At 34.4% G+C, this 15,863-nt stretch overlaps 1 protein-coding gene across 2 annotated transcripts; it reads right to left on the minus strand.

Moving 5' to 3' along the window:
• Nucleotides 1–6,490: 6,490 nt before the first annotated feature.
• LOC110793385 (alpha-glucan phosphorylase 2, cytosolic) lies at nucleotides 6,491–14,199 on the minus strand. 2 transcript variants are annotated; one of them, XM_056830951.1, is made up of 18 exons: nucleotides 14,056–14,199; nucleotides 13,776–13,829; nucleotides 12,654–12,883; nucleotides 12,369–12,548; nucleotides 11,855–12,031; nucleotides 11,657–11,742; nucleotides 11,229–11,418; nucleotides 11,042–11,134; nucleotides 10,184–10,368; nucleotides 9,984–10,101; nucleotides 9,616–9,744; nucleotides 9,252–9,470; nucleotides 8,957–9,160; nucleotides 8,704–8,862; nucleotides 7,824–8,087; nucleotides 7,303–7,493; nucleotides 6,880–7,012; nucleotides 6,491–6,753 (listed from the first exon to the last, which is right to left on the minus strand). In XM_056830951.1, exons 3-18 carry the CDS (start codon nucleotides 12,861–12,863, stop codon nucleotides 6,748–6,750), a joined length of 2,544 nt encoding a protein of 847 aa, XP_056686929.1. In that variant the 5' UTR covers nucleotides 12,864–12,883; nucleotides 13,776–13,829; nucleotides 14,056–14,199; the 3' UTR covers nucleotides 6,491–6,747. The 2 variants fall into 2 exon arrangements, with proteins under 2 accessions (XP_056686929.1, XP_056686930.1); XM_056830952.1 differs by having other exon boundaries at nucleotides 13,776–14,122.
• Between the last annotated feature and the right edge of the window lie 1,664 nt (nucleotides 14,200–15,863).

The raw sequence follows: 15,863 nt of genomic DNA on the forward strand, positions 1-15,863 counted from the left end.
ATCTACTAAATTGGGGAAATTACAGGTCTAATCACAGTATTATTATCATTTCCTGTTGTATGGGTGTAATCTGTGTATTATTCACATTATTCAGTATTTCAAAATTGCCACCATTCCCGCCAGTTAGGGTTTCTGATTTGAAATGTGTCGAAATAGTATGGCCAGTACTTAAGCCATTAGTCCAGGCGTTAAATTGCGAATGAACCTGAGATTGTTGTTGCAAATCATGTAGAGAACTTCTTGGGGAAAGAATCTGGTCCTCCATCAATGCTTCAATGTATGGGTTCGAAAACAAAGTTTCGAAAATGGTCTCCATGGACGCCATTGTTTTGCTCCCAACTTGTGGTTCTTCTTCCCGATTCTTCTTGGAGTTATTCTTTTTGTTTACAATAGGTGTCTGAGATTTCGCACCATTGTTGGCTTGGTCTGCTTACGAGTTTTCGCCATGGCATCGAAGGGTGGCGAAGGTCGCCTCTTCGTACCCTCTCAAGCAGTTAGATTATACGACTTCTATATTTTTTATTTCTAAAATATTTTAGAAATCTTATTTTTCATTGGCCGAAATTCAATGATTTCCTATGTGGCACTCTAATAGCTCAGCAAATATGCCTACTTTAATTATATACATTATATATATTGTGGGTAAATTACGAATTGACTATATTCTTCTTATTTTTTTAGTGGAAATTAAAGTTTTATAGGCTCTGTTCGGTATCGGTTCCCCCCCCCCCATCCCGAATTATGCTTTTTAGAAAACGAAAAAAAATATGAAAAATATAAAAATAGTTTCCAATTTTTTTATGCCAGTTTTCAAAACCAATATGTTTTTAAAAAATTAATGAATTCGTGCGTCACACATAAGCTAACTAGTTTAATTATAAATGAGGATTGAAATAGAAATTAAATGTGAATAATGGTTAATAATTATTGTAAAATCTATACTAATATATTAAAAGGCGTTTTGAAAAACGTATACGTGTCACGTAGACCTCTCCTTATTACGCCACGTCACAACTAATTAGCATCATGACATGTCATTACAACCAAAAAACATCTAATAAGGATCGAACACAAGACCTCTTTGTTAAAAGTTACACTTCTTACCATCTTAACCAACTACAACTTATGTAATATCTTTCTATATAAGCAAATATATTCTTTTTACAATAACCAATACATTGAATAAAAGTGAATGCAAAAAAAGGAATGATTATTTAATTTATAAATGTACAGTTATTACTTTGAAGAAAAGGATCCGGCTTTGTTTAGATTTTTGGATGTGGGGTTTTAGATCTGGGAGGTTGTTGATCGGCCACTATTCTTATGTCACCACCGTAATTTGATGATGACACCATCTCTACGTGCACATAATTAAAAAAAACCCGAATAAAAGTCAAAACCCGGGACAACGCCCGGGCTACACACTAGTTAGAAACGAAAAGTAGAATGTGTGCACGTTAGAAGCCCAAACACCTTTACATAATAAGTTAATAACCAATGACATGAAATAGTAAATAATTAAGAGTAATGGTCCAAATAATATGGAAGCAATGGGAATTAAATGTCCAATTTGATGCGACTTCTAACGTCAAGATCAAGCTTCATCATTACACTAATTGAAGACCTTAATGATGTCCATTTCTAAGTACGGACTACATATATACAGTCTTGAATAGTACTTAATTAATCAACATTAATTAATCTAATCCCTCAATTACCCTAATTTAATGATTATCCCACGTCGTGGCAACTCACGTGGGTAGCAAGACTAGCAAGTAGCAACAACCCCGCGCATTCGTCAACCAAATATGATTTGTGTTTTGGTTTGCTACACTCACATCACTCTTAGAGTCTTAGATTCATTGTTTCAAACTAGCACTACAAAAGTGTAATAACTATGTTAAAAAAAAAAAAAGTGTAATAAGTTCCGTGCCAAATTAATAAGGGAAAATTAGGGTTCTATTGTACATACTCCCTACAATTGCACAAGCCAACTCTTAGGATTTCATTAAATTATTTGGATTTTCAAATAATCAAATTCATAAAAAAAAAAAAAAAAGTGTTGGTTTTATATCATGATGTTGACATTGTATGTCAATGTTCGATTCCAAAACACCAAGACGACAAAGTATTAGAAACGGATTAGTTAAAATTGAAACGGGCAGGTTGATGAAGAAACGGATTAGGGAGAGTTTGATGTAATTAAAGAGAAAAACAAGTAAAGTGATTGGATTAATGTTGTATTAGTAAGTTAATTAAGCAGAGTTAGTTGTTAACTAAGTACATAGCACAAAGACACTTATTGACCAATTTTGTTCCGGTATCTACAAAGAACACTCTGTCTTATTCCCGTTCCTGCTTCATCTAATTTTTTATTTATTAAATTATTATACATTTGGTTTTATTTACTTTGGAATGCACTTCAGAACAATATTTGCCCATCATCACCTTTACAGAACTAATGCTAAATGTTGAAAACTTGAAAACCATTCTCATTATAAAAAGTAATAAATAATAAAAAAGCTTGCATCTCTAACGGTAAACTAATTATTAAATTAGCTTGTCATATCACATCATATTTTAAGTTGCTTCCCTTTCAAGATACGGAGTATGTATCCCAATGGTTAGATGTTAGCTTGATATTTAATTTAATCATGCTTATCAATTACCCCATCCATTCCCTTCTATTTTTGCGTTAAGTATCATGCATAAGGACCTTAAGCATAATAATAAAAAAAAAACTTTCCTTTTTTTTTAATTAAATAAAGTAAATGGAGTAATAGTTTTAAATGAAGTAATTAAATGGAGTGAAGTGAAGGAATGGGGATGATGAGGTGAATTCGATGTTTGATAAATATATTAAATTTGGGCACATTTTGTGGAATATTGAAAGTAAATATTCCAAATGTAAAGAATAAAATAAGACGTCCAAAATGGAATACGTAAATAATGAAAAAAAAAGAATGGAGTAAAATTTTAAATTTAATTTTATATACTCCTTTTTCATTACCCAACTTTTTTCAAGTAAAATAGGTTGGCTAAGCTAATAGTGGAGTAATTTGTTTGAGCATGCTAATTTCTTATTTCAACTGTAATGGTTAAATTAGTAGCTTGAGATGTCTAAAAATTACAAACAAGTCTATAATTACAACCGTTGAAGTTGCTGTTATTCCATCTCTGCAGGTACACGTTATTTTAAATCGTTGTATAAGGTTTCATTCTCAATCCACCCCGATTTTAAAAGCACCCTTTACTAAATTTATCATATAATTATTTTCCGGGACTTTAACTTTTTCAAACTTATTTTTCATCTTCTAAACCGATGAGCTTATTAAAGATAAATAAATGAAAATAAGATGCAGATAATTATGCTTTGAGCTATATTTGACAAACTTAGTGTTAGTTTTCAAACATATTTACTCCATATTAAACATGATAACTTTGTACAAGGTGATCTTAAATTGCGTTTTACTCACCTTATTTAGAACCCCGAATAATCTAACTTGTTTTAGATGTAAATTAAAGTTGGGTGATTTTTTTTTCCCAAACTTAAATTGTTCGAACTTTTCTTCCCCCTCGTTCATTAGAACATATTACATGCACCAGGGTGCACGGTGCACCATCTCACATTTTCTCTTTACTTGTTAGGAGAAAATGTGATGGTTACCACTAATGAGCATAAAAGTATACCTACTAATTTTCACTCGTTCATTGAGCTTATTCAAACTTAAAATATGTGAAATTCAAGAATTGTTGTTATCACCAAGTAAACTTATTTTGCTTCAATTAACAGAGTACAGTATTTTTGTTTCAGAGTATCAATACTACATGACTAATTTAATTAAGGAAAATTTGTAATTATTAATCCAATTTTTGCCTGATTTTCTTTAATTAAGCCTACCTATGCGATATTTCTAAATAATCCAACCTTTATGACCCAACTACTATTATTAAGCCTAACAAGTTACTAACCTGCTATAGGCGGTATTCACCCTTACGTGGCATATAACAATTATAATTTTTTTTCCCCCTTATTTTCTTTAATTGCTATTTTAATTTTCGTTCCTTTCTCCTCTGCGATTTTCTACTTCATCTCTGAACTCCTCTCCATTATTTCTCTTCTACCTCTTCTCCACCATTGTCGATCCCTCATACCTCTCCATTCGAAGTTCATCAAAAATAAGCAGTAATTGCTATGGCTAGGGTAAAGCAATTGCCTGTTGGATCTGAATCTTCTTCAAATTCAAGGTTTTTTTTCTTTCTAAATTTTCAACAAGACCACAATAACCAACATCCCACAACATAAAAAAAAACTATATTATTGCAACAGCTCGGGTTTTTACGAACTGACCATCAAGGAAGCCCAAAATTCAAAATTTACCAAAACAGGAACAAAAACCCTAAGGTTCGTAAGTTCACCTTCAATTGTACGATTTTGGAGACGAAATTTGAATGCGCGTGGATGAAGTCACCTATTTCCACAAGAAAATCGCTGATGATGTCATGAACCAGTACAATTGTGGTTGAAGCAGCAGTAATGGAGGAGAGAGGAATTGAAACACGGTACAGAGAAGAGAAGGGTTAAGGGTTTTTTGAAAAAAAAAATGAAATCCTTGCTTAGGTGGCAAGTGATGATGACGTGTCCAATATTTTAGCAGGGAAACCAACTTTAGGTTGTCACCGTTTTAACGTTGACTTTGTAGCAGGTAACCGGTCATCCAGGCTTAATAATAGTAGTTGGGTCATAAAGGTTGGATTATTTAGAAATATTGCATAGGTAGGCTTAATTAAAGAAAATTGGGCAAAGGTTGGATTAATAATTACAAATTTACCTTGAATTTGTAGCAGGTAACCGGTCATCCGGGCTTAATAATAGTAGTTGGGTCATAAAGGTTGGATTATTTAGAAATATCGCATAGGTATGCTTAATTAAAGAAAACCGGGCAAATGTTGAATTAATAATTACAAATTTTCCTTTAATTAATGATGAAACCATGATAGAATTCACTATTAAAGGAAATAATTTTCCTAAATAAGAAAATAAAATTGATAGGAGTATAGGAAGTTGGCTCGCTGACCACTGAAGGGACAACCACGACAATAGTCGGAATCAATTGGAGACATCAATAAATATGCTATTAAAATATTTATGAATTTTTCTGCAATGGTTCATGTACAAAAATTATTATTGACTCAAAATATTGCCAACAAACTGGTTTGTCAAATTTCACCCACATTATTTCCAATAAAGGAATGATTCCTAAAATATACGATTTCCCTTGGGGAAAAAAAGGTTAAGTATCAATAGTGTGTTTATTGAAATTCCACCTAAGAGTTCTAATAAATAAATAAATAAATTGAATGTCTTGTTCGACAAAATTAGTGGTAGCGGTTAACAGTTGAGTAGTAGGTAGCTGTTAATAGCATGTAACGGTTAGATGTTAAAGTAGCGGGTCAATAATAAAGTAGCGGGTCAATAACGGCTACATTTTTAACCTTTGACAAAAGCTACTCAACCGCTATCTAAACAGTTACCTTGTCAAACACTTACAAATTTTAAAAATAGCGTCTTGACTAAGTCAAAACACTACTCGCTACCTCAAACGCTACAGCCGAACACGCCCAAAAAATACACATTCTAAAATACCAAAAATGCATGTTAAGATCCTTTCTATTACGTTACCACATTATACACCAGAGTAAAATTTAACTCAAAATGCTTAAAAGTTACTTTTATATATATAAATATTTATTTTTTAGAGATACAACTTTTCATTTTAATAAAAATTATTTATTCAAAATCACTAATATTGTATAAAATTAATTATTTAATCCTTTAAAATGTTTATCTATCAACTTTTTCTTATATAATATAAAAGTTAACATAATATATTAAAAGTTAAAAAAAAAGAAGTAAAAGTTACCATGTTCGTGCAAGACTTTATATATTACACCCTTCATTTTGGTTTTACTTCAAACAAATTTTTTTTTTTTCCAGAAGGTAAGATGAAGTGTCTTATCAGGTCGGAATTCTGCATGGCTCAACTCAACCCGGGTGAGCTGGCTAGACACTTTGAAAGTGGGGGGAATAGTTAAGGAAATCCTCCCTCAAAGTGTCCCTAATGTGGATTGAACCCCAAAGGTTGAAAGGTAAATTACTTTCCACGAGACCGAGACATTGATTGGTATTAGCACTTCAGTTTGATTCAATTGTTGACAATGCTATGGAAAAGAGATCATTATATTCGGTTCCTCTGCACCCTGTTTCGTGGTACTGGGTTGGACTCGAGTCTAGTTCAACGCCTTGCAAAATTTTATGGCCAGGTTTATTTTGCCATTCTAAGTGTTTCTGATTTCCAACTGCATGCTTGTGGATGGAAATCGCAGACAAGACCGCGTTTGTCCAACTGAGTGGCCAAGAAGTTGCTCAGACATATACATACATACTCCAAACTATGTAAGGCTTATTGTGCTGAATATATCATATATGTACTGGAAGACAGTTGACCTGGTTAATTATGTTAAAAGATTTGGAAGACATGACATTATTGAATGAAAAATCTTATATAGTAAAGGACTTAATACACGATTTAGATGCACATGGTTTTAGGCTTAGCTTTATTTTCAATGATGAAGTAATTCTTCTTCATGGCACTTTCTGGTGCTACTGAATCTATATTTCACTACATTAAGCAGTTGCAAGGTTGCTGCAACATTACACAGACAACTAGACATCTTCGCCCCGTTTCATTCCTGCAGATAATATGGATATTTCAGTGAACATCGCACAACATAAAATAAAATAAAAATACTTGAGTGAATATTGCACAAGTAGGTAGGAAAACATAAAAACGAGTTCCCTAAATAAGAAATTAGTACCTTGTTTGATGGTACAGGGCATTCTTCTATGTTCCATATCTCCTTTGCATATTGTGCAATTGTCCGGTCACTGCTAAATTTGCCGCTCCCGGCAGTGCTTAATATGGACATCTTCAGCCATTTCTTCTGGTTCCTGTAGACAACACAACAAAATTAAGTAGCCAGATCAATTACAAACAAGTGAATGGAACCATGCTTTGACAGGAGGGTACTAAATATGAAGATATGACAATTTTTATACTCTCAACGCTGTTAGATTTTAGGAAGCTATGAGAATCTGTAGGAAGAAATGACAACCATATTTGGGACTATTAAGGAATCAGTGATTGCCGTTGACATGAATCTGTAGGAAGGTTTTATCATCTTCACAAAGCAAGACAAAAGATCATGATACCAACCAAATATCAATCCAAGGAATCTTACTTGTAAGCTTCATCAACTTTAGCTTGTGCATCCATATAACTTGGAAAGTCATGACCAACAAGGAAATAGTCTCCACGCCCGTACCCACTATTCCCTTCAAGAGAATCCAGTAGAGGATTATAGTCATAGCTTCCAAAAGCTCCTGATCTTATAAAATCTTTAGCCTCTTCAAAGCGAGGATCTGGTTTGAACTGCACCATCAAATACCATTGTTTCAGGTCTAAAGCAACGCATTAAACATGCATTCTACTAGACTGTATACGTCATCTCTACTGAAATTTAATAAGATCTAATTTCTTGGGAAGTTCCGTATGCAGACGGGTTCAAAATTCTACAGATCTGTCTACGATCTATTTTCCCCTTGATTTAGTATTTGATATTAAGGTCATGCATCTGAGTAAGACAAAAGCTGAAAGAAACCTAATTCGCCTGGTCTACAGAGGCATAGTCATCAGCTATCCATGCTAGCAGTACAGTAAAAAAAAAATCAGGGAAAAACTTCAATAAGTGTGGGTAGATACCAATCCATTCTCTCTGTCTTTGCGGAGCTTTGGTACTTCATCAGCCGTCGCTCCAAAAAGAAAGAAATTCTCTTCTCCGATTTCCTCCCTGATTTCAACGTTGGCTCCATCCAGTGTTCCTATGATGAGACATCCATTGAGGGCAAACTTCATGTTACTTGTTCCACTGGCTTCCATGCCAGCAGTGCTGATATGCTGTGATAGCTCACTTCCAGGAATAAGCTTTTCTGCCACAGATACATTGTAGTTCGGAACAAAAACGACCTGAAAAGTTAATAAAATTAATATACAGCTGAAAACCTTGTGAAGGTCATTGCTTTATAAGGAAGCTCTTACAAAATATATAATTAACTGTGAGATAGAAAAGAGATAGTATCCGAGGACAAAACGCTGATACTGAGCAGTTTGTAACATGTTAGGAAGATTATCTCATTTACCCTACCATTTCATATCTTCAATTTGCTTAATCTATCCTCTTTTTCATTCTCAGAATTTTTACCTCAATGGAGAATGTATCAATTCTTTTTAGGGGAAGAATGTCATTTTTGGAACCAAGACAAATCTAACCCACTGCGTTACTAATTAGTTCCGCATTAACGTAAAATCAGTTGTGCTTTTCACCAAAAAGTGTAGGAGAGTAGATGCAGAAAAAATTCTTGAAGACAAGTTTTGAATTACTAAAGTGGTAAGTTGGTCATTTAAACTAAGATGTATTTAGTGACATGGACATTATCTAGAAGTAACACAGGTGGTTTTTATCCAACAAATACAAGAAAGTACCAGAAGATCTTTGAACAAAATAATTTGAAAGAACAACAGAAGTATCGTGCTGTTCAGAGTGTGATTTAAAAGAGAGATGAAATATCTTGCAGTTCATTACCTTGAGATAATTGTTGACATCTGGATCAGTGTTGACAACAGCTCCTACATCGTTTACCAATTTCACTATTCTTTTAGCATTTGTATATGTTGCAAAGGCCTTTCCACCAATCATGATGGTCCTAGCTGTTGTCTTACTACGGTCTTCTGGACTCATCTCCTATCATGGACAAATTTAATAAGAAACTGCATCAGCGTGTTCCTCAATAACAAATGTATCGACTAGTGTGTACTTATGTTCTTCTTGTACATACCTTTAACTTCTTGTACATGTAAATTGCACCCAAGATGTTTAGTAGTTGTCTTTTATACTCATGAATTCGCTTGACTTGTATGTCAAAGAGGCTATTTGGGTCTATGCTTACACCCGTTATTTCTAGTATATATTGTGCTAAGCGCTTTTTGCTTGCCATTTTGGCAGACGCCCACTCAGATTGGAGGTCCTCATTGTCAGCAAACTGTGGATAAAAAATAAGTAGTTCAACATCAAATATTGAAGTTCAACTGTTCAAGTGGTGGCTTAAGAAAAACAAAAATGATGTTACTTACTTGACGGAGATTAACAAGGAGATCAAGATTGGTAACCCATTCATCAGTTTTCAACCATTTTGTGATAATATCACTGAGCTCCGGATTGCAAAACCGGAGCCACCGGCGAGGAGTAATACCATTTGTCTTATTTTGGAATTTGGTAGGCCATATAGAGACATAGTCTGCAAATAAATCTGATGTTAAGATGTCACTGTGCAACTGTGCCACACCATTCACCTGCAGAACATCAAACAGAACCAAGGGATATCAGTTAATTATATGACTTATATCCATATTAACTCTTTTTTTGACAGGTTATCCATATTCTTAATCCTCTTTTTGTAGCCGATTTTCACAATGTTAATTAAATAATATAGCTCACCGTATGAGCAGACACCACACACAGATTTGCCATCCGTACTACTGCCTTTTGAGGATTGTTGTCCAAGATGCACATAGAGTTAACCTTGTCCTCAAGATCAGGCCTTGTGGAATGTATCAACTCCACAAACTGCAAAAAATAAATAAGAAACTATATGTAATTCAACTCCAAAAAAAATGTCTTTTTGTTAAGACACATGTAAAATTTATAGTTTGCGTTCATCATAAATTTGATTTTTGCAAGACATCATTGTTAATAATAAGTACTGAGGACAATAGTCCCCATCGCAATAAGTAAAAATGACACCTAGGACTAGTAAAGGTGCACTTTGTGATGCTAGTATCCCAAAGAGAAACAAACAGACCTACCCGCTTGTCAATTTCAGTTATGATCTCCATATGACGGGGGAGAAGCTTCCACATTACAGATTGTGACCACTTCTCCAGAGCTTCAGGAAGAACTGTGTGGTTTGTGTAAGCAATAGCCCTGTTATAGTCGGCTTCACTGTCATTATGGAACAGTACAATTGATATGGGAACAACAGGACTCAGATAAAATTGACAATCACCTGGTTGTCACACCCCAAGCTTCATCCCAAGAAAGCCCTTCGTCATCCATCAGCAAACGCATAAGCTCTGGGATTGCAAGTGTGGGATGCGTATCATTAAGCTGAACAGCAACTTTGCTTGGAAATTCAGACCACTTCAGCGGGGTTTTTCCGTCCTTCCTCTCTTTAAATCTGAAAATGATATCCTGTAATGGTAGATAAGAGGCCAAAACGTCAAACAACCCATATTTGCAACTATATAGAGGATACATGTCTCATAATATTACTCCACTGAAAATCCACACTTCTCACCTTCTCGGAGACTAAACATTAAATCCACACTTCTCACCTTCTCGGAGACTAAGCATTAGTCACCTGGATTCAAACAGAAAACTACCCCAAGTCCCATATGGAGGCATTCATGAATGCTACAAGTTGAAATATAGTGCAAAGACAACAAAGTTTCTCCCACCTGATGTACATCCTTGAACTTGTGACTTCACAAGCAGTATAAAAGCATGAAAAAACAGTCTACAGATTGTACAAACTCCACGGCTATGCAAAATGAAGTAACATGTTTTTCTGTGAAACATGGCTGACAAAATTTGGCTTATGGAGTATGAATTTTATTTTATTTTGTCAAATATTTAAGATTTATTCCCCATCCCACAGAATAATCTAAAGTTCGCATCAGAGAATGCATTGGCAACCTTCCAATATATTCTAAGTCAGGTCAATTATGCTCATCAAGTCATCAGTGTTCTCAGTAGTCAGTCTAGTCACAAGCTTTTTAATGTAGAGAGGAACATCATGTATTAAGGACAATAGAGTTGATGGTCAAAAAGTGCACATCGATTGAAAAGAAATTCGAGATTTCACCTGAAGTGAAGCACTGCATAGAAAGTACTGTTGCTTTAGACGTAACAGCTTTCCACCTTCTGTAGCATCTCCTGGATAGAGAACAGCACAGATCTGCGAATGCACAAAAGAAACCATTAAACCTCAAATCATGCAGTACATCAGAGTACAGCTATAAAGACTTCCATACGATTTTCATTATACTCGCCTGCTGAGCTCTGGAATGAAGTTGTAGAGAAGATTCATATTGCCCGTCATTAAATTGAAACAAATTGAAGTCCGCAGCAGAAGCTTTTGCTTCCCAGAGACGAAGACTGATAGTGTTCTTTGTCTTGTAACCTGGGATGGGAACATCATATGCCAGAGCCTGAATAATCTCACCATCGACCCATTTTCGTCTGAAATGCACAAGAGAAAGATTACGCATGGATTCAAGGGAGTAAAAAGGAGGATGAATGTACACTAACACTGAATTGCATACAAGGTGATTTGAAATAACATCAACTATGGAAAGTTGATATAAATGGACTTTTACAAAGTTTTGAGCCAATACCTTGCCACTAATGGAAACTCTACAACCTAGACCCATCTAACACTTGTAGTTAATAGAGATATACATCTTGGAGAGACACTTACGATCCATCAGGATTGACCTGAACCTGACCAAAAAATCTGACAGGAAATACTACATCATGCCTGACAATCTCCCAAGGACTGAACTTCTGCAAAATTTCAGAAGCTTACAAGTAAGCTATAGGACGTCTGAATCTAGTTTCATGATATCTTTCAAGGAAAAAAGAAAAAGGTTAATGAGATAATAGGTTTAGCTGTGACCTCAAGCCAATCTTCAGGAATCTCTGATTGGCCCTCCTTACTAATAAGCTGCTTGAAAAGGCCATGCCTATATCTTAAACCATATCCCCATGCAGGAAGATTCAACGTAGCCATGGAATCCAAAAAGCAAGAAGCAAGCCTTCCTAAGCCACCGTTTCCAAGTGCTGCATCTTTTTCCTAACCATTCGAATTGTCTCAGCGTGGTTATTAAGATTTGTATTAAAGCTTAAAAAAATACCCCATAGATAATTCAGAATAGGTTCTTTCCAATGCAGCTGAGATATGATGTTATAAGCAGAGCTATTGAATGGGAAATATAAGTTTACAGATAAAATATGACCGAGTCAGGGGTATATCAAAACTTGACTAATATATAATCACTAAAAGAATCAGTAACACGTGATGACAGTAGTGTAAGAGATAAATAGGCAACACTAATATATCACATTTAACAATAGGAATTACAATGTAAAGTTCTTTGAAACACTATGACGAGACTAACATCTAATATTACCTGCTCAACAATTTCCTCAAGCTGATGTCCAAGTTTACTCAGAGCATCTGCATAAGCATCTTGGATGTTCAAGTTTCCAACAGCATTTGTTAAAGCTCGTCCTTGCAGATACTCCATGGACAAATAGTATGTCTGCTTTGGATTAGCCTCATGAAAGTGTACATAGGTCTCATTCCATTGCTGGAGACATTGATTCAAGAATACGATGCCACATCAATCAAATGTCACTAATTGATCTTTTCTACCAATGAAATGATAGACAGCATGCGTGTTAAGATTTGGAACCTGAATAAGACGATCCCTAACACTCTCGGCAGTGGCATAAAAAGCCTGCTCTGGCTGAAACTTGAGAGGGGAGAAATGAGGGCTGAACTGAGCATGGTAGTTAATGTTGGATGCAATTTCAGTTGATTCCTCAGACAACGGATGTGCTTCAGCTGGAATTTTCGAAGCAATTCCATTCTTCGTCACATCATTGGCTTTATCTGTCCCCATTTGCAGCACTTAATCCCCTTCTACAAAACATATGATTCTAAATGAACTCTCACTCAACCCAAAATATTTAAGCGAAGAGAACACCAACAATTCTTTGAAAATGACCGAAATTCAGCTTGATTTAAACCAAATCGACACATTAATAATTAGATATCATTCATCATTATAATTACCCCATTGCCTCAAAGAGGCTCCCGCAAGAAGCGGGGTAAGGGGGGTCGGACGTACGCAGCCTTACCCCTGCAATTGCAGAGAGGTTGTTTCCAATTGACCCAAAAGCAATAACGGACGATAACGGTACGACCATCTTCTACTTCATGGAAAGTAAGCGAAGAGGTTTTAAGAGCCGTTTTGATTTAGTCCATCACATCCCACGGCCAAAGAACAAATGAATCTTTGAATCCATTGGAAATGGGCATACATTAATAATTAGATAAATTAAGGAAAATCCAACCAGAATATTCTGAATCTCTTAGAATAATCTGAAAGTATCATAATTTATTCCAAGGATGGTCCAATTTGAATCTTCAAGAGTAATTATCCTATGTTATTCTGTTATGCAATGAAGTGGAGCATTATTTGGATTCAAACTCCAATAAGTAATGACCTTTTTACTTGGAATTATTATTAGATAACTCAAACTTAAGATAAATCTACAGTATGTGAACAAAATCTTCACCTAAATTTAAAAGCTGGAAAAAAAAACTCATTACGTCCGAATTCGATTGTGGTATTACTAGTTCAAAGTACACTATCAATGCCACTACTAATTCCGGACAGATATAAAAAGTATATAAAACCGAAAGCTTTTACTAATGCTACAATCATTGTAATTGTATTAAAAATATCTACAAAATTAACAATATATGAAATCAAGCAATAAACACTAATTAACAAGGGAAAACAACTTACGAGAGATTCCACAGAATTTGAAGCACCAGCTGAAAAAATAAAAATTCAAAATACCTAAAAACAAATAAAATGAGGCGTTATTTATGAAGAAATGATGGGGAAAAAGCTACTAGCAATTTGCAGAGATATTTTCGATTGATTAGAGAACGATGGAAAAGGAATATGCGAAAGAAAAATGACGAAAAAAAAAATCATAAAATGCAGACAAATTGAATTATTTTGGCAGTTTATGATTGAATTTTTAAGAAAATAAATTGAAGTATTTCGATTTAGCTACTACCTTTTGGAATTTGATTGATTCAAAGCGGTTCAATTCACGAGAATTGATTGAAGAGAGAGAGAAAAGGTGAGTGGAGTGGAGTGAAATGAGAGGCGTACGTAATATAGTGATGAATAATGTTGAGATTAGCAAAGTTGCGAGATTGAATCGTGATAACGTACTTCTGGGAATACATGACACGTGGAAGGTTTTAAAATAGCGCGCTTAACGATTTTTTTAATTAGTTTTGCTTAAAAAGTGCAAGCAAAAATAGAAAGGATTGTAATTACAAGTCTTTGGGTCTTTCCTCCAACTTGGGAGATGGGTGGAAATGTGGAATCTAATCTAAGATATTCTTACCAAAAATACAATTCGTAATACTCCCTCCATTGCTCTTTGATTGCCCCCATATTTCTCTTTTTTTACTTTAAATGGTATGTTTTTTAACCTATTTGTCGTTTTCTCTCATGAATCCACTTTTTCAATCCATCTGCAAATTTTATACTCAACTATTAGTAATATAATTTTAGACATGGGGCTATAAAAAAATGACAGGGAGTATCAACCACTTACTTCTTTTAATATAGGAGAAATTTCTATTTATATTGCTGGTGAAAAATATAAAGAAGATGAATATGTGTACTCTCTTTGTCTCTAAAACCTCGCCACATAGAGCAAACATCGCGTTAATTATATTTGAGCTTAAAATGTTCACAAAGGTTGAGAAAGTGGGCTTTTGAGAAGAGAGATAGAGAAAAAGAAAGTGGAAAAAGTTACTATAAGGTACATGACAAACAAATAAGGATACCTAAAATAGAGATGTAAGACAGTCTATTAAAGGGAATATTCATCTCATGGGAGGAAGAGGAGATAAGTAGAATTTGGAATCTAAAATGTTCTTACCAAAAATGTAACATCCTTTTTTTTTTAATACTACTAGTTGTTGGACCGTGCGCTAGCGCGCACGATCCCCCAAGGTATACAAAATTATTTTGTAGAAATATTGCGTAAAAGATCGATATTTACAAAATTATGGTAAATTCTAAAAAAAAAAAAAGTTCAATTTGCATATAATTGATAATACAAAATCATAATATGTTTACAATAAACATTAGCAACGTGTTTCTAAGGAAAAATTTATGAGTACATTGTGTTAATCAAAATATTCAATGAGAAAGGCCATAAATTTTACAACTGGTCAAATGAAAACTAACAATAAATCGCAAAAGCATGTGATTATAGTAATAAGGTCGCGTCCTTGAGTGTGGTATACTGAAATTTAAGCGTCTACCATTTCTCGAAAGGAAGTGGAAATACTATAGCTCTAAGAAGATGGAGGTAAAACACCATTGTTTGTACGAGCATGCATTTGAGAAGAAATCCATGGTCTTGCTTTAGCATGAGAATTATTTTCTTCACGGGCATCTGCAATCTCAAAATCCAAGGATTGCATTTGAATCTTGTTGCCCTCCACATATTATGCTAATGCTACCTTCTGCCAAAATATTTTGGTCAAGAAACCTAATTGTTAACGAAGTTTTAACAATCAAGGGAATTTTTTTTTGAACAGTGTTCACATTACCTTGATATTGCATACACACTGTATTTTATTCCACATCAATTATCATTTATTTCTATGTCCCAAACATTAACCATCATTGAATAAAAAAAAAACTCCTAGAAAAATCGTTACCACACTCTATAATCATGTTTTCTTAAAGTCTTAAAACATTTTAGAAAAGTCAAATATAATAAACACGATTTATGTTTTAAAAAAGAAAATTATAATTTGTGAAATGCAATACACGCGCGAGAGCTTGGTTCGAAAA

This window comes from Spinacia oleracea, chromosome 6 (genome assembly GCF_020520425.1).
Source record: "Spinacia oleracea cultivar Varoflay chromosome 6, BTI_SOV_V1, whole genome shotgun sequence".
Lineage (NCBI taxonomy): Eukaryota > Viridiplantae > Streptophyta > Magnoliopsida > Caryophyllales > Amaranthaceae > Spinacia > Spinacia oleracea.